The 21,393-nt window shown below is 38.4% G+C and overlaps 1 protein-coding gene across 5 annotated transcripts in view; it reads left to right on the forward strand.

The window, feature by feature from the left end:
• Nucleotides 1–21,393, forward strand: part of DHX57 (DExH-box helicase 57) — a 59,934-nt gene that overhangs the window by 34,176 nt on the left and 4,365 nt on the right. For all 5 annotated transcript variants that reach the window (XM_070379704.1, XM_005893764.3, XM_070379703.1 and 2 more), the window contains 10 exons: nt 1,927–2,043; nt 6,237–6,333; nt 7,385–7,558; nt 8,133–8,333; nt 9,475–9,751; nt 13,684–13,779; nt 13,865–13,948; nt 16,400–16,537; nt 17,179–17,253; nt 19,095–19,229. In XM_070379704.1, the coding sequence (XP_070235805.1) occupies nt 1,927–2,043; nt 6,237–6,333; nt 7,385–7,558; nt 8,133–8,333; nt 9,475–9,751; nt 13,684–13,779; nt 13,865–13,948; nt 16,400–16,537; nt 17,179–17,253; nt 19,095–19,229 (1,394 nt within the window). The remainder of the gene's footprint in view (nt 1–1,926; nt 2,044–6,236; nt 6,334–7,384; nt 7,559–8,132; nt 8,334–9,474; nt 9,752–13,683; nt 13,780–13,864; nt 13,949–16,399; nt 16,538–17,178; nt 17,254–19,094; nt 19,230–21,393) is intronic.

A 21,393-nucleotide genomic window follows, 5' to 3' on the forward strand; every position in this document is an offset into this window, starting at 1 on the left:
TTAGCCATTTGTTCTGCTGTTCAGGAAGATTCACATAGCTCCCAAACATTTCACTTCATCTTCCCGACATCCTGGGAAGCGAGGTTAAGAGCACAGACTTGTGTCTTACAGACCTGGACTTAACTCCCCAGGCTGTCGTAAAACCAGTTGGGTGCAAGTTCTTCATCCTCTCTATTGCTAGTGTCCGTAGCTATAAAATGTGGTTATTTAGGAGATTAAATAAGACAATACAAATCAACAGCATAGGGCCAGTCAGTTAGTGCGGGCAGATGAGAATGTCTGACTCAAATGTTTCTGTTCTTTCTGTACTTCATACCAGCTGACAGTTCCCATTTCCTTATTCTGTTACGTTAGTTAACAGGACTCTCTTTGGTTTCTCTTTTGAAATTCCAGAGTTTTCTTTAAGAATTTTGACTGGATCTAAGTCACAGTCCTTCTAATGTCCAGCACAGGGACACAGAAGTTCCGAAAGTGCCTCTGAGAAATCTTTTCTAAGGATTTGAGGTCGGGAGCCTGGCTCTGCTGCTGTTTTCTGTGTGATGCTGGGCCGGTCTCTTAAGTTCTCTTGGTCTCCCTCTCCCTCTGAAACGAAGACTTCTATCTAGCTGATCTCAGTGCTTCCTTTCACCTTTCAGAAAATTAAATGTTGTTCCCTAGCTCAATTTTTAAAACTTTTTCTCCTTGAAAGAGAATAATAAGTCTTTTAAAATATATAATTGATTAGTAAGCCCTGCTGAACTTTTTTTTAATTAAAAAAATATTTTTCGTTTCCCTTTTTTTCCAGTTAACTGGTTCTCCTTTTGGAAAAGTCTGGCTATTTGGAATCTTGGCAAATAAAAATGATTCCTGCTCTACCTTCCATACCATCCACATCTTTGCTTGTGTACCCTGTTTCTTCCTTTGTTTGATTTTTTACCGACATACGGTTCACTGTTAGAACAGCGTTGTTTAAAAATGGCTTTTGCCTCTCTTCAAGCTTTTCAGCAAAATGTAGGAAGCTTCCCTTCCTTGATACCAACTACAGTTATTTAGCTGTGGTTAGATTCTGTTTCAGGTGATGGGTCATTAGAAAGACCTAAAGGAAAGGGCAGCTATCTCTGGAGAGTTAGTCTCCCCGTTTATGCTGCTCGTTTGTTTGGTTTGGGACTTTGTTTTGTGGTAGTTGTTGGTTATGGCATGTGGGGTGCAGTTCCCTGACCAGGGATGGAACCCAGGCTCCGAGCATTGGGAGCGCAGTCTTAGCCACTGGGCCACAAGGGAAGTCCCTGCTGTTTGTTTTTAAAAAAGAGCTTATAGTTTCAAAAAGAGGCTTATAGTACAACATAAGGAACTATGTCTTTTACTAGGACTCATATGAATTAGAAGGAGATTGTAGACCCTTAACCTGAGGTCTGTGGGTAGACTTCAGCGGTGTTGGTGAAGCCATTAAAATCACATGTATTTTTCAGGGAAGATTTGTAACTTTTATGATTTTCTCAAAGGAATCTAAAAGTTAAAAGTCACTGTTGTAAAAATGATGCTGAAAGCTGTGGTCTGTGTGCTTTGATTTTTACAATTACTGTTAGCTGGACTTTGTCTGATACGACTACAACTTGATTAAATCTGGAAGGGTTTTCTGAAATACATTTGACTTTAAATCTTGTTTCTAGAACTTAAACTGTCAATAGATGCATGATAGATAAAAGGGGAAGGAAGGAAGACAGTAAAAAGTTGCCTCTCTGGCCCTTTGAAGCAGGGCCAGGAGCCTGCTCTTCAGGTAACAAAGTGCTTCTAGTGAGCCTGTACTTTCTGAGAGACTGAAGGAAAAAAGTTCATTTCAGTGCATCATCTGTGTTATTAAATCAAGATACACCTAGTTCCCAGGCATGTTTTCTTCAATAAGGCATGAAACTATTAATATCTTTATTATTTTTACCTTTCTTGCAGGAGTTAGCAAATCAGTCATCAAAACAATGTCCGTTATGGATTTTGAAAAGGTTAATCTTGAATTAATCGAGGCCTTGTTAGAGTGGATTGTGGACGGAAAGCACTCTTACCCTCCAGGTAACTGTTGTTTGTCTTAAGCGTGAGCCGGCCAAGGGCAGGGACCCTCCTTCCTGACACGGGGGTTTGTGGGGACAACCTGTCTTCCTGGAGCCCTCACCCCAGTTTTCTTCACCTTTCCATCCCCAGTTGTTGTAAACTTCCTTATTAGATTTTTCAGGGGGAAATTTTACCTTTTACCCACTTGAGTAAAAGGACATTAACAATACAAAATCCAAAAGGAAGAAGGCTAAAAAGAAGCCTAGGTGTCTGCGTATTCAACACTCATTTGCCTCTGTGCGTGCCTGCTCAGTCGCTCAGTCATGTCTAACTCTTTGCAACCCCTGAACTGAAGCCCACCAGGCTCCTCTGTCTGTGGAATTTTCCCGGCAAGAATACTGGAGTGGGTTGCCATTTCCTCCTCCAGGGGGTCTTCCCAACCAAGGGATCAAACCCACATCTCTTGCATCTCCTTCATTGGCAGGAAGATTCTTTACCACTGCACCATCTGGGAGTCCCTGGCTAAATGGGAATCTGGTAATGAGTGTTTGAGTCACATGAAGACTCGACAGTTGGAGACCACAGGACCATGGGGTCAAGAGAACAGACTTTGGAGAATTTGTTAAACTTCCTGTTGTCTACTCTGTAACCTTGGATGATAAAGCCCCTATCTTTTCTATGCCTCAGGCTCCTTGTGGTAAAGAAAAGTAAGTGAAAGTGAAAGTAAAGTCGCTCAGTCGTGTCCAACTCTTTGCGACCCATGGACTTTAGCCCATCAAACTCTTCTGTCCATGGGATTCTCCAGGCAAGAATACTGGAGTGGGTTGCCATTTCCTTCTCCAGGGGATCTTCCTGACCCAGGGATAGAACCCAGGTCTCCCACATTGCAGGCAGATGCTTTAACCTCTGCGCCACCAGGGAAGCCCCATGGTAAAACAAAGACAATAATAAATCCTCTATTTTGAGGATTAAAAGAAACCATATATAAAACACTTAGCACAGTGCCTGGTATATAATTAATGCCCAGTAGCTACTGCCCCTAACAGTATTAAAATTATGCTAGTCTATTTATCATCATTATTATTATGACTGTTATTACTCCTCCTCCTCCTGTTAATAACACAGGGCAATCCCTACTGTTGCCTTGCTCACTGTCTTCTTAGTGGCCCTCTTACCTCATCTGTAGCCCCTTACCCCCAGGATGAATGAATCCCCAGATCTCATAACTGGATCTTTCACATCAGTCAGGTTTCCATCAAATGTCTTCTCTTCAGAGAAGTCTTCTCTGACCACCCTATCTGTTGTCTCTCCCCTCGCTCTATCATAATACCCAAAAATGGGTTTCATTTTTATTATAGTACTTTTAACACTATCCAAAATTGTAGTTCTGCTTACTAATGGTCTCCTTTAGTAGAATATAAACTCTTTAAGAATGAATCAGTTCAGTTCAGTCGCTCAGTCCTGTCCAACTCTTTGCGACCCCATGAATCGCAGCACGCCAGGCCTCCCTGTCCATCACCAACTCCTGGAGCTCACTGAGACTCACGTCCATCGAGTCAGTGATGCCATCCAGCTATCTCATCCTCTGTCATCCCCTTCTCCTCCTGCCCCCAATCCCTCCCAGCATCAGAGTCTTTTCAAATGAGTCAACTCTTCACATGAGGTGGCCAGAGTACTGGAATTTCAGCTTCAGCATCATTCCCTCCAAAGAAATCCCAGGGCTGATCTCCTTTAGAATGGACTGGTTGGATCTCCTGCAGTCCAAGGGATTCTCAAGAGTCTTCTCTAATACCACAGTTCAAAAGCATCAATTCTTTGGTGCTCAGCTTTCTTCACAGTCCAACTCTCACACCCATACATGACCACAGGAAAAACCATAGCCTTGCCTAAATGGACCTTTGCTGGCAATATGCTTTTAGGCATATTGGTCTTTAGGCAAAAAGGTCTTTGCTTTTCAATATGCTATCTAGGTTGGTCATAACTTTTCTTCCAAGGAGTAAGCGTCTTTTAATTTCATGGCTGCAGTCACCATCTGCAGTGATTTTGGAGCCCCCAAAAATAAAGTCTGACACTGTTTCCACTGTTTCCCCATCTATTTCCCATGAAGTGATGGGACCAGATGCCATGATCTTCGTTTTCTGAATGTTGAGCTTTAAGCCAACTTTTTCATTTACACAGTGTTTAGTGACTGCCCTCTTCTGCCTGGATTTTAATCATTAATGGTATTTTCTAAAGAAACATGTGAAACACACAGAATTATTGAAGTGCCTTGTTTCTCACTTCTTGGCAAATAGCCAGTGTTGGTTAATGCATTATCACTGGATTAAATATCTTATTTCATCCCAAAGGAAAAGACTATTATTGAAAAAAGTAAAGTATAGCAATCAAAAATAAATGTTGGAAAGTTATCTGAATTCAAAGTAAAGTTGATGTAGTGATTAGGCAGTTGGTGACATATTGTGAATATTAAAGATAACCTTGATACTGATGGCCAAGCCATGAGTGCAGAGCAGATCAAAGGCACATAGAAATATACAGTTTTTTCCCATTACATATAGATTATTTTACCACTCTTAAATTTTGTGTTACTTTAATAGAGTGAAGCATGGGGTATGTAATGGAAAGAGCATAGATCTGGTACCAGAAACCCCATATTTGTGTTCGCACACCCTTCCTATTAAGCTCTGTTAGCTGACTGTGTGACTTGGTCACCTTAAGGGTACTAATACTCTTCTTAACAGGTGGTTATGAGGATCAAATGGAGATAATCCGTATGAACATTCTTTGTAAACTATGAAGTATTAGAATGAACACTGAAAGATGTCTTTTGTCCTTCTCACTTCAATTTTTGTAATAATTTAGTTTCCTTTTTTATTTTGTGGGGAGAATAAGCATGATAAATAATTGGTCATGAGTTCGTTGTAGGTAGATCTTTGTTTTACCTTCCATTATACCTAGCACAGAGCTGACAAAGGTACCCAATAAGTATTTGTGAGATTAAAGGAGGGGCTATTGAAGAGTGTCAGTTTCCTCTCTGAATGAAGCACAAAACATGTCTATTGCTGAGTGACTGTTCTTAACACAGAAATACACTATAATCAGTTATCACTGTTTATTATCTTCAATGTAAAATTTTAAAACCCATAAGACATATTTATGGCATGGTTAATTTCTGTATGGCCTCTTCAACATGTATCTGAATTTAGATTACCAGATTGGTTGGCCAGTTATAGCTCCTTTTTCTCATTTCCAGTGAAATGTTTATGGATTTTACTTAGTAATGTAGAGAAGAGTCTTCCTGTCTTATAAGATTAGAAGGATGACTCTTTCTATAGAAAGAGAATGTCAGAGCCAGTACATTGAAGAAGTATGTTTAAAAAGCTTTGCTAATGATTCTTATGTAATGTAAGGCATTATATTTTTCTACACGTCATATTTTTTTCTGTTTTAGAAAGATAAATACCTCATTCATTTTTTAGTTATTAAGTCAGAAAATATATTTTACAAGTTCGTTTTCCACTTAATTCCCCGGGGACTTTACAAAGACATGGAGTAGGAAATAGCAACCCACTCCATTATTCTTGCCTGGAAAATTCCATGGACAGGGGAGCCTGGCTGGCTACAGTCCATGGTGTCACAAGAGTCGGACATGACTGAGTGACTTTCACTTTACAAAGAAGAGAAAATTGATGGTGAAAAAGTCTCAGATTATTACATTTTCATTTAAAATTATAATCCATAATAGTTTTTCTTTTTCGCATCTATCAGGTTGATTCTTTTTATACGTTGTTGTTCAGTCACTAAGTCGTGTCTGGCTCTTTGCAACCCCATGGACTGCAGCAAGCCAGGCTTCCCTGTCCTTCACTGTCTTCTGGAGTTTGCTCAAGTTCATGTCCATTGAGTCTGTGATGCTATCTAACCACCTAACCATCTCATGCTCTATTGTTCCCGTCTCCTTTTGCCTTCAAAATTTCCCAGCATCAGGTTCTTTTCCAATGAGTCGGCTCTTCTCATCAGGTGGCCAAATTATTGGAGTTTCAGTTTTAGCATCAGTCCTTCAGTGAATGTTCAGGGTTGATTTCGTTTAGGATTGACTGGTTTGATCTCCTTGCATTCCAAAGGACTCTGAAGAGCCTTCCCCAGCACCACAGTTCAGAAGTGTCGATTCTTCAGGGCTTAGCCTTTTTATGGTCCAACTCTTTTTATATACCCAGGTGCTATACTTGTATTTTTACCGGGACTAGCAGAAATCAAAATGCTGTATGAACAGCTCCAGTCTAATTCTCTTTTCAACAATAGACGTAGTAATCGGTAAGTAATTGTTTTTTATATTCTTAATCATCTACTGCAGTTATATGTGAAAAGGAATTACCAGAAAGATCTCTTTGACTGTCATCACCCTCTTTAGATCCTGGTGTCACTCCTCAAGAATATGTTTGTTTATGCCAGCTGGGAATACACAAAGCAGTTTGTTTCAGGAAGTCAACTCATATCTCTATTCCATTATATAAAAATGTTTCTCTTCACTTAGCATAGTATCTCAGCAAAATTGCATGTACAGTTAACCCTGGAACAATATGGGTTTCAACTGCACAGGTCCATTTATACATGGATTTTTTTGTCAATGGTAGATACTGTAGTACTGCATGATCTGTAGTTGGTTAAATCCATGGATGCGGAACCACAGGTACAGAGGAACTGCGTAATAAAGGACTGATTATAAATTATATGTGGGTTTTTGACTGCACAGAGGATTGGCTTTCCCTAATCCCTGGATTGTTCAGTGGTCAACTGCTATTTCAGTTGCCAAATACCAGGGATTAAAGAAGCCAGTGTTAATAACAACAAAGAAATACTACCATTTTGAGAAAAAATGATTTTCAGTGGTTCCTCTTCCAATAGCAGAAAACTCTGGGTATATCTTCATAACTAAGGGGACAGCTACTTGACAGATGAACACCCCCTAGAAATAGAAGAATGAAGTTTCTTAGCATACACAACTGTCTCGCTCTCTCTCTGGAATTAAGCATAGGGAAAAAAAATTCTTGTTTGGTTAGTGTGTGCTGGGCTTGGGTTACTTGTAGAATATCAACTATTTATTCTTATTAATTATTTACTACTGAATTACACTCCAGTTTTTCCCAAGTTGATGCAAGGTTTTTAGTTCATAGAACTCAGTAAGTACTTTGTAAGGGTCAGGAAAAGCCTTTTCACTTAGAAGACTTGGATCTTGAGGACAGGTTGTAGAGAAGCTGCTCGTTTTGGGAGTCATATTGCTTTCATAGAAATCCACCCATTATAACCTGATTTCAGTGTTTTGTGCTAGAACACTCAATATGTTTTTGTTTTTTTGTTTTTTTAGATGTGTTATTCACCCACTTCATTCGTCTTTATCCAGTGAAGAGCAGCAGGCTGTGTTTGTAAAACCTCCTATGGGTGTAACTAAGATTATAATTTCCACCAATATTGCTGAGACATCCATAACCATCGATGATGTTGTCTATGTCATTGATTCTGGGAAAATGAAAGAAAAGAGGTATTCTCTTTTGGTGATGTAAAAGAGGGGCTAAAGATGCCGCAATTGGAGCAACACAGGTGTTAAAGGCTAATGCTATTAAGCTATGTAGATTACTGTTTGAAAAATCTTTATGCAAACTCTGTAGATATATGAGTGTTTCTATAGCTAGGGCCATGAATCTTACATTCCCTCCCAAATAGAGGTGAAAGTTTAAAATTTTACCTTAGAAGTAATTATTTTTCTTTTTTCATTCATATGCTTTACATGGTAAAAAGAATTGGTATGGGAGGTGATGGATATGTTAATTACCAAAAGATTGGTAATCATTTCACGAAGTGTGCATATATCAAAACGTCCCATTTAAAAAAATTGAATGGGACGTTATTTTTTTTAAGTTGAATAAAAAACCTGAATGTGGTATATACTAAAGAAGCCATTTAAATGAACACTTAGCACTCAACTATCCCAGAACACGCGGGGACGCTGTCCTTCAACAGAAGTAGAGCAGTTCATCTGATCTGTCCATACCAAATAAAATCTTGGCCACATTTTTATAAAGTAACTCCTTTTTACCTTTTCTTTTACTTTATAGATATGATGCCAGCAAAGGGATGGAAAGTTTAGAGGATACTTTTGTCTCTCAAGCCAATGCCCTGCAAAGAAAAGGTCGAGCAGGTCGTGTAGCGTCTGGGGTCTGCTTCCATTTATTCACCAGCCATCACTTCAATCACCAACTTCTAAAGCAGCAGCTACCAGAAATACAAAGAGTGCCATTGGAACAGCTCTGTCTGAGGTACACGTTGGTCCTCGCTCGTGTCCTGCTTCTGAAAGGTCCCAGTGTTTCTCACCCTACGTTCCATGTTTTCTTTTTTTAGTACAAGATGTTTTGCCAAGCGTGCACTTGGACGAACTCATTCATTTGCAAAGAGCTCTTCAGTGTTGCCTTTACCATATTGCTTCACATCAAGATTTCTTGCATTGCAGAGGATGACCTTAAAATAGAGCTTAAGAATAACACTTATAAATCAAGAAAGTAATCTAACTTACCAAGAAATTTCTGCTAGGGCAGCACCAATATTAAATCATCACAGGGGAAAATCTGCACCCTCATTATCAATTAGAGCAAAGTGAACAAAAGCAACTTGAAACACCATTATTTACCTGGTGAACAAACAAGAACAAATATCATAAAATAGAATGTAGCGAATGAATGAATAATTGAGGTTACTGAAGCTGGAAAAGCTTTGGTTCAGCCTTTCTGAAAATTTGCATAGCATTATATAAGAACTCTAAAGCTATCCATGCCCTTTGACCAAGTCATTATTTTGAGAGAGAATGCCCATAAAATGTTACCCCAAAGGGAAAAAAGTTGCTTATACAAAGATATTATGCTCTTCTTTTATCCAATTGGTATATTTTGAGGTCCTTCTATTACATTAGTACAAATGTAAAGGAATTGTAAGTAAAATAAGCTTTTTACATATTAAATTTTTCTCTTTTGAAAATTACCTAAATTCATAATTTAAAAACAGCTTTTCAAGAGCTGCCACAGGCAGGACACAATGCACGTTAATTTCATAAACAATTGCTATGCAGTTTCAGATGTGGGAAAGAGAGTAGGTGGATCTTTCAGTGTTATTTTGTGATTTGAATCCACTGTTACAGAGAAAAGTATTTTGGAAGTTTATAGAGAGAAATATATTCTGAATCTCAGTAAATTTCAGAATCTGAAAGTGTTTCTGCAATTTATTGGTAGGAGAAGTACAGGACATAAGAGGTTTTTTTTTTTTAATTTATTTAAATTGACATTGTTTGGTTTATAAAAGCATATATTTGGGAAATTATAAATTATTATTCATTCATGGCAGAAGCTTACTTCTTTGTGTCATCCCACCAGAAATAAACTTGACAATTGTTTTGTTTTCTTGTTTCAGAATTAAAATTTTAGAGATGTTTAGCACTCACAATCTCCAGTCTGTGTTCGCTCGGCTCATTGAACCCCCACACGCTGATTCTCTGCGTGCCTCAAAAATACGATTACGAGACTTGGGAGCATTAACTCCAGACGAAACACTGACCCCTCTAGGGTATCACTTGGCTTCTTTGCCTGTAGATGTGAGAATCGGCAAACTAATGCTCTTTGGATCTATCTTCCGCTGTTTGGATCCTGCTCTCACCATTGCTGCCAGTTTAGCTTTTAAGTCTCCTTTTGTAAGTAAACAGCATTCATCTCAGCTTGAGTCCATAAGTGTCTAAGGGAACCATGGGGGTGCTTCATGGTTATGTGAGCCCCTTAAAATTTTTCCTCTGAGTGCATTATATGTGACTCTTTCAAGGCACAATGTCTAAAACTTTTATCAGATCTTCAAAGAAATCCATGCCCCAAGTAGATTAAGAACTAGAGATCCAGCTTATTTATAAATATGCTTTTTCTGTATCTCCTTTACTTGCCCATTATAGTAAAATAAAAAAAATAAGTGTCCCTGCATGATTTTAAAAAACAATAATACATTGGACTACATTTTTATCAGCTTTATTGAAATATAATTCACCCATTTAAAGTGCACTGTAGTTTTTAGTATCGTGCAGTCATCACCCTAGTCAGTTTTAGAATGTTTTTGTCACTTCATAAAAAACTTATTTATCACTCTCCTATTTCCCTCCAATCTCCCCATCTCCTCCATCCCCAGGCAACCACCAGCTGGCTTTCTGTGTTCATAGATTTGCCTCTTCTGGACATTTCATATTAATGAAATAATATATAGTGTTTTGTGATCAACTTCTTCACTTAGCATAATGCATTTAAGATTCATCTATGTTATAGTATGTATCAGTACTTCATTCCTTTTATGGCCAAATAATATTCCTTTGTGTGGGTGTACCACATTTTGTTTATCCGTGCAGCACTTGAAGGACATTTGGGATTGTTTCCACCTTTGGCTATAAACTTCCATGTACGTGTTTTTATGTGAACATATGTTTTCATTTGTCTTAGGTGTAAGACCTAGGAGTGAAATAATTTGGTCAAATACTAGCTGTTTATTTAACTTTCTGAGGAACTTCCAGACTCTTCTAGAGTAGCTGCGTTTTACACTTGACCAGCATTTTATCAGGATTGTAATTTCTCCACATCCTTACTAACACTTACTATTATCTGACAGTTTTCTTTTAACTATCCTACATGCTGTGAATTTGTGGTCTTTGATCTTTTCTCTAATGGCCAATGATATTAAACATCTTTTCATTTTCTTCTTGTCCATTTGTATATCTGATAAGAAATGTCTTCAGATAGTTTGCCCATTTTTAAATTGGGTTATTTGTCCTTTTATTATTGAGGTAAGCATTCTTTATACATTCTGGATATAAGTTCCTTAACAGATATATGATGTGCAAATGTTTTCTCCTGTACTGTGGTTTGCCTTTTTCACTTTCTTGATCTGTTCTTTGAAATACAAGTTTTTATTTTTATGAATTCCAGTTTATTTAGTTTTTTGTTGCTCAAACTGTTGCTGTAATGGTTAAGAATTCATTGCCAAATCCAAAGTAATGAAAATTTATCTGTATATTTTTTCCTAAAAGTTTTTATAGTTTTAGCTCTTACATTATGGTTTTCACTCCATTTTGAGCTAGCTTTTGTATGTAATGTGAAGAGTCCAACTTCATTCTTCTGCATGTGACTATCCAGCTGTCCCGTCACCATTTGTTGAAAAGGCTATTCTTTCCCCATTGGATGGTCTTTGCATCTTATAAAAAATCAATTAACCATAAATATATGGTTTTATTTCTGGATTCTCAATTCTGTTCCATTGAATTATATGTTTACTTATGCCAGTTTCACACTGTCTTAATTCAAAATACAAAACTCGAATAGTTTTGTAGTAAGTTTTGAAATCAGGAAGTGTGAGTCCTCCAATTTTGTTCTTTTTGTTAGTGTTTTGAGGATTTTTATATCATTTATGAGAGATGCTGGTCTGTAGTATTCCTTCCTTGTGATGTCTTTATCTGGCTTTGGTATCAGAGTAATACTGGCCACGTAATAATTTGGAAAGTGTTCTTGCCACCTTTTTTTTTTTTTTTTTGAAGATTTTGTGAGGAATTAATTCTTTAAATGCTTGATATAATTCAGTGGTGAAGTCACTTGGGCTTTTCTTTGTGGTTAGTTTTTTTAATAATTAATTCAACCTCTTTACTTGTTATAGGTATATTCAGATTATCTGTTTCTTTTTGAGTCATTTGCATTTTTCTAGGAATTTGTCCATTTCAGCTAAATTACCTAACTTATTAACATACAAACATTCATAGTATTTTATAGTCCTTTTTATTTCTGAGAGCCTGGTAGTAATGTCCCTCTTCATTTCTGATTCTAGTAATTTGAGCCTTCTCTCTTTTTTTCTTGATCAGCTTGCCTAAAGGTTTGTCAATTTTGTTGATCTTTTCCGAGAACCGGCTTTTGATTTCATTGATTTTCCCTACCGTTTTTCTGTTCTCTATTTTACTAATTTCTGTGATTTATTTTCTTCCATTTGTTTCAGTTTTAGTTCATTTCCCAGTGTCTTAAAGTGAAAGGTTAGGTTATTGATTTGAGATCTTTCTTCTTTTTTAATATAGAAATATACAGCTATAAATTTTCTTCTACGACGGCTTTAGCTGCATCCCATAAGTTTTGGTATGTTGTGTCTTCATTTTCATTCATTTCAAGTATTTTCTAATTTCCCTTTTCAGTTCTTCTATGACTCATTGGTTATTTAGGCATGTGTTGTTTAATGTCCATGCATCTATGAGTTTCCCAATTTTTTCCTATTACTGACTTCTAATTTCATTCTGTTGTGGTCAGAGAATATACTTCGTATTATTTTAGTCCTTTAAAACATATTATGATCTTTGTTTTATGGCTAAGCATATGCTCTGTCCTGAGAAGTATTCCATGTAGACTTGAGAATGAACTATTGTTATTGTTATTGGATAGAGTGTCACTCTGCCTTTATTTTCACCAGGGCTTATCTCAGATAGATAGGGGAATAGATAGATGTAATAATTTTCTTCAATTTTAATGTTATACATCATGGAATTGTAAATTCACAGATCTACAAAAAGATGTTAGTTCAGCCCCTTCATTTAACAGCAGATAACAAAACCAAGGACCAGACTAGGTGATGTAGCTTACTCAGCAGCAGTCAGTATTGATGTGAGCAAGACCTCCACTGCCTATTCTCACATAATTAAATAACCTCTCATTGGCTGTTTTCTTTTACTGGGATATAGAAATTGTTCATTAGAAATACTGGTGTCACCCTTAGCCAAAACTGAACACCTGTCCTTTGCTGGGTTCTGTAAGCATAATATTAATTCCCAACTGTAATCCTTTCCCCACTAGCCTTCCTAAAACAGAAGAAATTTTATTTTCAAGTAGAAATAAATAAAATTTTAATATTACTGTGTTAGCTATAAAGGTGTGCAGGTATACAAATTTAGAAAGAAGCACCATAGTTGGTTTAGATCGACTGTCAGTGTGATACTAGGGCCTCAGTGCAACATGCTAGTGCCTTTAGTATTGATGCATGTGTACCTTGTATCGATACATGTGTACCTTTAGTATCGATACATGTGTACCTTTAGTATCGATACATGAGTACCTTTAGTATTGATGCATGTGTACCTTGTATTGATGCGTGTGTATATTACAGTGAAAGAAGGCAGTGAAAATTAAGTTCTCAGCTAATGTCACTAACTTCTAGGGAAAAGGAGAACCTGTATTTTTAAGAGGAAAAAGCATGAATTATGGGTATAGAAACAGGGGAGACTTAAGTATAAAAGATGAAAAAGAGTCTGTAAAATGAAGGTATCACAGAGTTAACAGAATCTTGGATTTTAGATGTAGCTTTTAGAATGAGTGGCTCTTTGACATCTTGCCACTAGAAAGTAAAAGACCCAAGAGAGGTCATTTTGAGTGGGCAGACGGACTCACACAGACAATTAGGACTGTTGGCTTGGCACTTAACCACCATAATTACTTTTAACCAGTCACCCACTTTGTACTCTGACCCACACAACACACTTTCCAAGCATCTGACTTCAGCAGTAGCAAAATGCCACTTGAAACCTTGGATAAAATGTGTCCTTCGAACCTGGCTTTCTTCCTTTAGGTATCTCCCTGGGATAAAAAAGAGGAAGCTAACCAGAAAAAGCTAGAATTTGCATTTGCAAACAGTGATTATCTGGCCCTTCTACGAGCATATAAGGTAAGTATATAATCGAATAGCTGAGGTTTATTACCAGAGTTGGCACTAAAGACAGAATAACATTTTGGTTTTCTCCAAAATTTAGGGATGGCAGCTAAGTATGAAAGAAGGTATGCGTGCAAGTTATAATTACTGCAGACAAAACTTCTTGTCAGGAAGAGTTCTTCAGGTGAGCTGTTTCTGTGGAGATTTGTGTCCATTCATTTAGTAGTGCACCAGAGGGTGCTGCAGCTTTATCTTGCTTGTCCTACCTTGACATTGAAAATACTACTTTTGGAATATGCTTGGCTTCACCAGCTGTGTAAAACAGACTCTTGAACTATGACATCAGGCCTTCTGTGCTGAACCTTTCAATTCACCTGTTTTTCCTCTTCTCAGTGAATCTGTGTTTAACTTACGTGGAGGCTACAGGAATGTAGCCATTCTGAAGATTACTGCTTACTAGAAGTCACTCTTTTCAGTGATTATACCAAACATCCTTAACCTGGATCCATAACCCCCTGAAATTGTTTGCAAAGTCATGCCCTTATACATACGTGCACTATTCTGGAGAAAGAGAACAAAGCTTTCATTGAGTCTCAAAGGGATCAATGACCATCCACAAACCCCTTACTTTCTCCCTAAAACCAAAGAACAAATGGTGAACCATATTTTCTTTATTAATTCTTCTGTCCATCAGAGGCTACTCTGTCAATGAGTACACAAGAAAGGTTTATTATCTTTTGTGTAATAATAGACAGGGCTCTGTCTTCTGTTGTGACAATATTTTAGGCCCCTTTCCATAGTAGCATGAAATATAACCAGAGTAATAATGGTGTATATACTTATAGAGCCTCCATGTCACTCAAATTTTGAGGCTAGGGAGGTGGAAGGACTTTCTTTCCATATTAGATGATGTTTTGGAATAGAACACAAAACTAATGTTCATACCTGACAGCTAGTTACCTCTCTGCCATAAGGACCGTCAGAGCAGAGATTTTATGTTTTCTTCAGTTCTATATCTCCACTGCCTAGAAGAGTTACTTAGAACATAGTTGATGCCCAGTAAAATTCATTGAATGCATGAATGAATGAGTTTGTTTATTGACAGTGAAGTAAGAGACCTCAAAAACATCCCAGTATTTGCCTGCCTTCTTCTCTGCCTTTGCTGCTGCTGCTAAGTCACTTCAGTCATGTCCGACTCTGTGCAACCCCATAGACGGCAGCCCACCAGGCTCCCCCATCCCTGGGATTCTCCAGGCAAGAACATTGGAGTGGGTTGCCATTTCCTTCTCCAATGCATGAAAGTGAAAAGTGAAAGTGAAGTCGCTCAGTCGTGTCTGACTCTTCCTTTAGGTGTACTACAAAGAGACATTTGGAGAAGATAGAGGCTCTGGCTTTAATCTAAGTATAACAAAAGTAGTGATTTTCGATCACGGCCACACATTAGATTCACCTGAGGAAGCTTAAAAAAAATGCAAAATGCCCAAATTCCACCCCAGGCCAGTTACATCTGGATCTCTAGGGGTAGGGCCTGAGCATCTGTTTATTCTCCTTGTTGTGAATTCAACAAGTCATTTTCATATGTTGCAAGGGTTGAGAACCACTGGTCTAAAGGTATTTTATATGTAAAGCACAATAATAAATATTTCCTTGAGTCCTTAAGACTTTTAAATGTAAAACATATATTTTAAATTATATTTATGTATATTTACTAGATTTAATCTTTTCTTTAGGCTGTATTTAGATTTTTCAGTGATCTATGAGGTTCATCCATTACTTCTTTTCACTAAATTCCAGCTTAGAGTGTAGAATTAGTTCTAATAAGATATCAATAAAAGCTTGTTGTGAAATAGAACTCTTGGATATTTGAATCCCATTGTATTTTTGCCATGTTATCCATCTGTACTTGAGACAGTCCAAGAAAACACTTAAATTGTCATCAGAGACAGAGTACCATTGCTTAGCTTTCCATTCCTTTGATTGGCGTCATCTGCTTCTGTGTTGTCTGATAGACAGCCAATATTTGAACAGAAGCCAAAAACAGGTTTGTGCTTTTCATTCTCACACTTGTGCTCAGCTACAGAAAGAGTGTGTAAATCTAAACCACTTAATAGTATTCCTATTCCCAGGGGAAAATGTGAGCCAGCAAGTCCACAGGATAAGAGAAAGGGAACGTTTCTGAAGTGGGTATTCTGCATCCATTGAGAGAGGACACCAACCACTTTAAGCTCAGAGAAGGCACTATAAGGACCCCAGCAGAAAGGAAGTAGGAAAAATGAACAGGGTCACAGCACCTTGAGTTAGGGTTCCAAACACAGTAAGCTACATTTCTGGCTGTAAGTGTTGCCAGAAAAAATCAGACCTGTGCAAAATCTGGTCAATTTTTTTTTAAACATCATTAACAATTAAATACTCTTTGGGTTTTCTGAAATTTGTGAATTTCTGTGTAACAGTTTTACTCTGTCTGCTGGTTTGTATAAGTGAAAACTGCCCTCTGGGAATGAACAGACAAGATATTCTTCATACTTGTCTGGTAAACCCATGAGTCCACTGTCCACTGAAGTAATTCATTTTTGTAGTCATTCTTGCCTTTGATGTGTCAGTGTCTCTGCTTCAAGACTTTCCCCACTTTTTTCAGGAAATGGCAAGCCTGAAACGACAGTTCACTGAACTGTTATCGGACATAGGCTTTGTTAAGGAGGGACTCCGAGCAAGGGAAATTGAGAAAAGAGCCCAAGGAGGAGGAGATGGTATATTGGATGCCACAGGAGAAGAGGTAAAGTGTGTGCAGTTAGCTCTTATTTCTCTTTAATGACCATATACTTAGTCTATTACCTGAGGAATATCTGTAGGCCTTCTTCACTTAAGCCCTAGGAACAATAGGTTAGTGGCATTCTTGATTTCCTTCTTTCCACAAATGTCAACTAACACTCATAAAAACAAGGGTTTTCCTGTTTCTTGTTGCTTTTGCTATGTTTGTTTTATTTACATTGATTTTTGGTGAGTCCATCAGAGATAGAACAGACTTTCCAATAAAGTCTTATTAATCAGACCAGCCTTTTTCCAAACCAAGGATAGTTTTATATTTAACTATAGGAAGAACAATTCAAAATGAACCTGATGTCACTCTCAGTGCAGTTACTTTCTGGAAATTGGGAACATCTCACAAACCAGAATCTTTCTCTCCACTGATCCTTAGGAACACTGGCTTTATAACTGCTTTGCAGAGATCTTGAAAGTAATTATGGGCTTCTTGGAATGGGTCCTGTGTGAATGTAGTCTAGTAGATTGCTTTCTTAGAAATAATTTTTCAGATTATTTTAAGATAGAAGTCAAAAGAAATATAATAGTAAATTCCAAGGCACGGATGGAAATAGCCACATTATTTATAAGATTAATGCTGTATTTCTCTCACAGGCAAACTCAAATGCTGAGAACCCCAAGTTGATATCAGCAATGCTGTGTGCTGCTCTGTATCCAAATGTAGTGCAGGTAACAGAATGTTTTCCTGGGCCTCCCACTTCTTGTTTGTTTGATTTGTAGCCGAGAGATGTAAGTTAAGACACTCACATTAATCATCTAAAGACACACACACACACACACACAGCCTTTTAAACTTAGTTTATATTTCCAATCCTTCAGTTCCCCAAATGTGTTTAGATATAGAATCTTCAAAACACATTCATTATATAAAATAAGGTGCCTTTTTAATCCTTATGACATGACACTCCAGAACTCAAAATGGGCATAAATGTCACTGTCAGCCCGTCTGTGCATAACTAACCTAGGGTTAGGTCGAAATCTGATTCTACTACAACTCCCATTATGCCCTCTACTCTGGACTAAAATTAGATAAGAACAAAATCAAGTCAGTGCTTTGCCATGGGACGTCTGTGATCTCTTCTGGAAACCATACCTGAATGGACTTGTTGGACTTTTACTTGCGGTTTGATCATCTCGTCCCTGTCAAACTTAGAATGTGAATTTGTCAGAGTACTGAAGCACTTCTCATTAACTTTTTGTTATATACTCAGTTGAGATCTGTGGATTCATTTATGGCTTAGTTTTGCTTAGTGCTTGCATGCTTTTGAAACCATTTGCAACTTCTCCAAATGATTTTTTAAAATAAAAGCAATGGAGACAATTAAAAAATCAGGGCTGGATAGGATGAATAAGCCTAACACAGAAGATTTTTAGGGCAGTAAAAATACTGTGCATGATACCATAATGATAGATATGTGTCACACTTGTCCAAACCCTTGGAATACACAACAACAAAAGTGAGCCCTAACGTAAACTGTGGACTTTGGGTGATTGTGATTTGATAATTTTTTTTAATGAATGTTTCTACTCTTGGTAAGAGTGTAAGTTGATACACCCTTTCTAGATAGCAGTTTCATTTCTGAGGATTTATTATGAGAAAATAATTGCATATTTATGTAAAGATACAGCTAGGAGAACGTTTGCAATTATCAACAGCACTAGAATGAATGGTCTAAACTCCAATAATAGGGAATTTATTGATTAAATTATTATATGTCATTATAGTGAGGTGCTAATTTAGAACTATGTTTTAGGAAAATACAGAAAATGATCCTATATTAGTTTTGGTATACATTTTATATCATTTGTTTGTCTCCATTTCTATATTATGAAAATCTAATAGAAAACTAAAGTGTTTCTCAAATACAGTTATTTCTTAATCATGAGATTACAAGAGATTTTTCCTAGTATATGTATATTTTTTACTGAAGTATAGTTGATTAAGAGTATTGTGTTAGTTTTAGGTGTAGAACAGTGATTCAGTTATGTATATTTTTCAGACTATTTTCCATTATAGGTTATTAGAAGATACTGAATACTGTCCCCTGTGTTACACAGTCCTGTTACTTTCTACAGTGAATATGGGGGTGTGCACATAAGCTTTTCAGTTGTTCCAAGTGAAACAATCTATTCATTCATAGAATTTTTTTTTTTACTGTTTTGAAAAATTCATTTGGAAGTATTGGACTGGCATGGGAAGTGTCAGCGGATTGCTGGCCAGTGTTGCCAGCAGGATCTCTGTCCCCCATGCTCAGTGCACAGCTGAAACATCAGCGTGGTTTCTCCCCAACGTGGCTGGTGTGTGTAGTCACCCAGGACTACCGCACCTATATCCACCCTTCTTCATGGGTAGAAAAAGAAAGCAAGCATGCTTATACTGCTTTCAAAAGGAAACTAAGAGAGAGGGAAGACACAGCAAAGGCATTCAAGCAAGATTGGTTTTGTGTCGGGATATACCCTACAATGGAAGGACATATATATTTTTTTTCTCATAACTATGTATTATTTAGGTGAAAAGCCCAGAGGGGAAATTTCAGAAGACCAGTACCGGAGCTGTCAGAATGCAGCCAAAATCAGATGAGTTGAAGTTTGTCACCAAGAACGATGGATACGTACACATTCACCCTTCATCGGTGAACTATCAGGTCAGGATGGCTGGGTAAACTTACAGTCAGGTTCCACACCCACAGATTCAACCAACACAGATGGTGTAGTTCTGTAGTATTAGCTACTGAAAAGACCCAAATCTGAGTGGACCCACATGCTTCAAAGCCTTTTTGTTCAAGGGTCAGCTGTTTTTACATGTGGCAGGTCCTGGGGGAGAAACAGCCCCTTAATTCACCCAAACCTTGTTCTGTCACTTGCTGTCCTTAGGTGCTGACTTGGGGAAGGTTGAATAAGCACAGATGTGCTGGAAATTGAACTATTAAGCCTGCTTTCAGATACAAAATTGTTTCTTGGCAGAAGTGACTTAAAATGTCGTGATGTAATCCTTTGCCTCTATCTGTGCCTTAAGAGGCCTTGACCTATTCTCTGATCCAGGCTTCTCAGCTCTCACTCTTCCTTCAGCCTCTTGCTGGGTGCCTTCTGCTCGCATCACTCCACTAAATTCATCAGAAGTCGTGAATAACTTGCAAGTTGTCAAATCTTGGGAACAAATTTCCAGCTTCTCATCATTCTTGACTCATGTAGTATATGACACTGCTGACCTCCCTACCTCTTGAGACTATCTTTAATGTTTTTTGCTTCTGAAATATCACTTCTGTCTCCCTGATCATCCCCTTCTAGCTCCTTTACTAGATTCTCCTCCCTTGCTCTGAAATCATGGTTCTGTCCCTGTCCTTATGTTCTTACTGCAGGGCACATAATCTTCCTGAACCACCAGAGCACACCAACTGCCACCTACATGTTGACACAGACTCCAGATCTCTCTCGTGCTTGGTTTCTTTCTGAGTTCTTGCTAGAAATCACCATCTGGGTGCCTTCTTGTCGCCTCAAACTCAAAAGCTGAAAAACCAAACTCATTATCTCTGAATTCACTGCTCTGTGTTCCCTGTCTTGGTGAAATGGAACCAAATCAGAACCCTGGAGTCACAGAAACCCTGCTTCTTTTCTCCTGATGCTAATCTGATTGGTCACCAGGTCCCAGTAATTCCACCTTTTTGACATATCTCAGATTTGCCCACTTCTCTTGTCCCTGCTGCCATGTCCTCAGTTCAGACCCCAGACATCTGTCTCGTGCCTGAAGTACTAATCTTACGTCCCGTGCTCACTCTCTAGTCCTTTATACTACTGCTTCCAGAGTCACCTTTTCAAAGCACATCTCTGATCATGTCATGAGTGTTAGTCGCTCAGTCATGTCCACCTCTTTGTGGCCTCTTGGACCGCAGGCTCTTAGCCCACCAGGCTCCTCTGTCCATGGAATTCTCCAGGCAAGAATACTGGAGAGGGCTACCATTCCCTTCCCCAGGGGTCTTTTGAACCCCAGGTCTGCTGCATTGCAGGCAGATTCTTTACCGTCTGAGTCACCAGGAAAGCCCACCTTTACAAAACACACCTTTGTTCATGTCATCAGATCAGATCAGATCAGTCGCTCAGTCATGTCCGACTCTTTGTGACCCCATGAACCGCAGCACGCCAGGCTTCCCTGTCCATCACCAGCTCCCGGAGTTCACCCAGACTCACGTCCATTGAGTCAGTGATGCCATCCAGCCATTGCATCCTCTGTTGTCCCCTTCTCCTCCTGCCCCCAGTCCCTCCCAGCATCAGAGTCTTTTCCAATGAGTCAACTCTTCGCATGAGATGGCCAAAGTACTGGAGTTTCAGCTTTAGCATCATTCCTTCCAAAGAAATCCCAGGGCTGATGTCCTTCAGAATAGACTGGTTGGATCTCCTTGGAGTCCAAGGGACTCTCAAGAGTCTTCTCCAACACCACAGTTCAAAAGCATCAATTCTTCGGCGCTCAGCCTTCTTCACAGTCCAACTCTCACATCCATACGTGACCACTGGAAAAACCATAGCCTTGACTAGACGAACCTTTGTTGGCAAAGTAATGTCTCTGCTTTTGAATGTGCTATCTAGGTTGGTCTTAACTTTCCTTCCAAGGAGTAAGCGTCTTTAATTTCATGGCTGCAGTCACCATCTGAAGTGATTTTGGAGCCCAGAAAAATAAAGTCTGACACTGTTTCCCCATCTATTTCCCATGAAGTGATGGGACCGGATGCCATGATCTTCGTTTTCTGAATGTTGAGCTTTAAGCCAACTTTTTCACTCTCCACTTTCACTTTCATCAAGAGGCTTTTGAGTTCC

This window comes from Bos mutus, chromosome 11 (assembly GCF_027580195.1).
Source record: "Bos mutus isolate GX-2022 chromosome 11, NWIPB_WYAK_1.1, whole genome shotgun sequence".
Lineage (NCBI taxonomy): Eukaryota > Metazoa > Chordata > Mammalia > Artiodactyla > Bovidae > Bos > Bos mutus.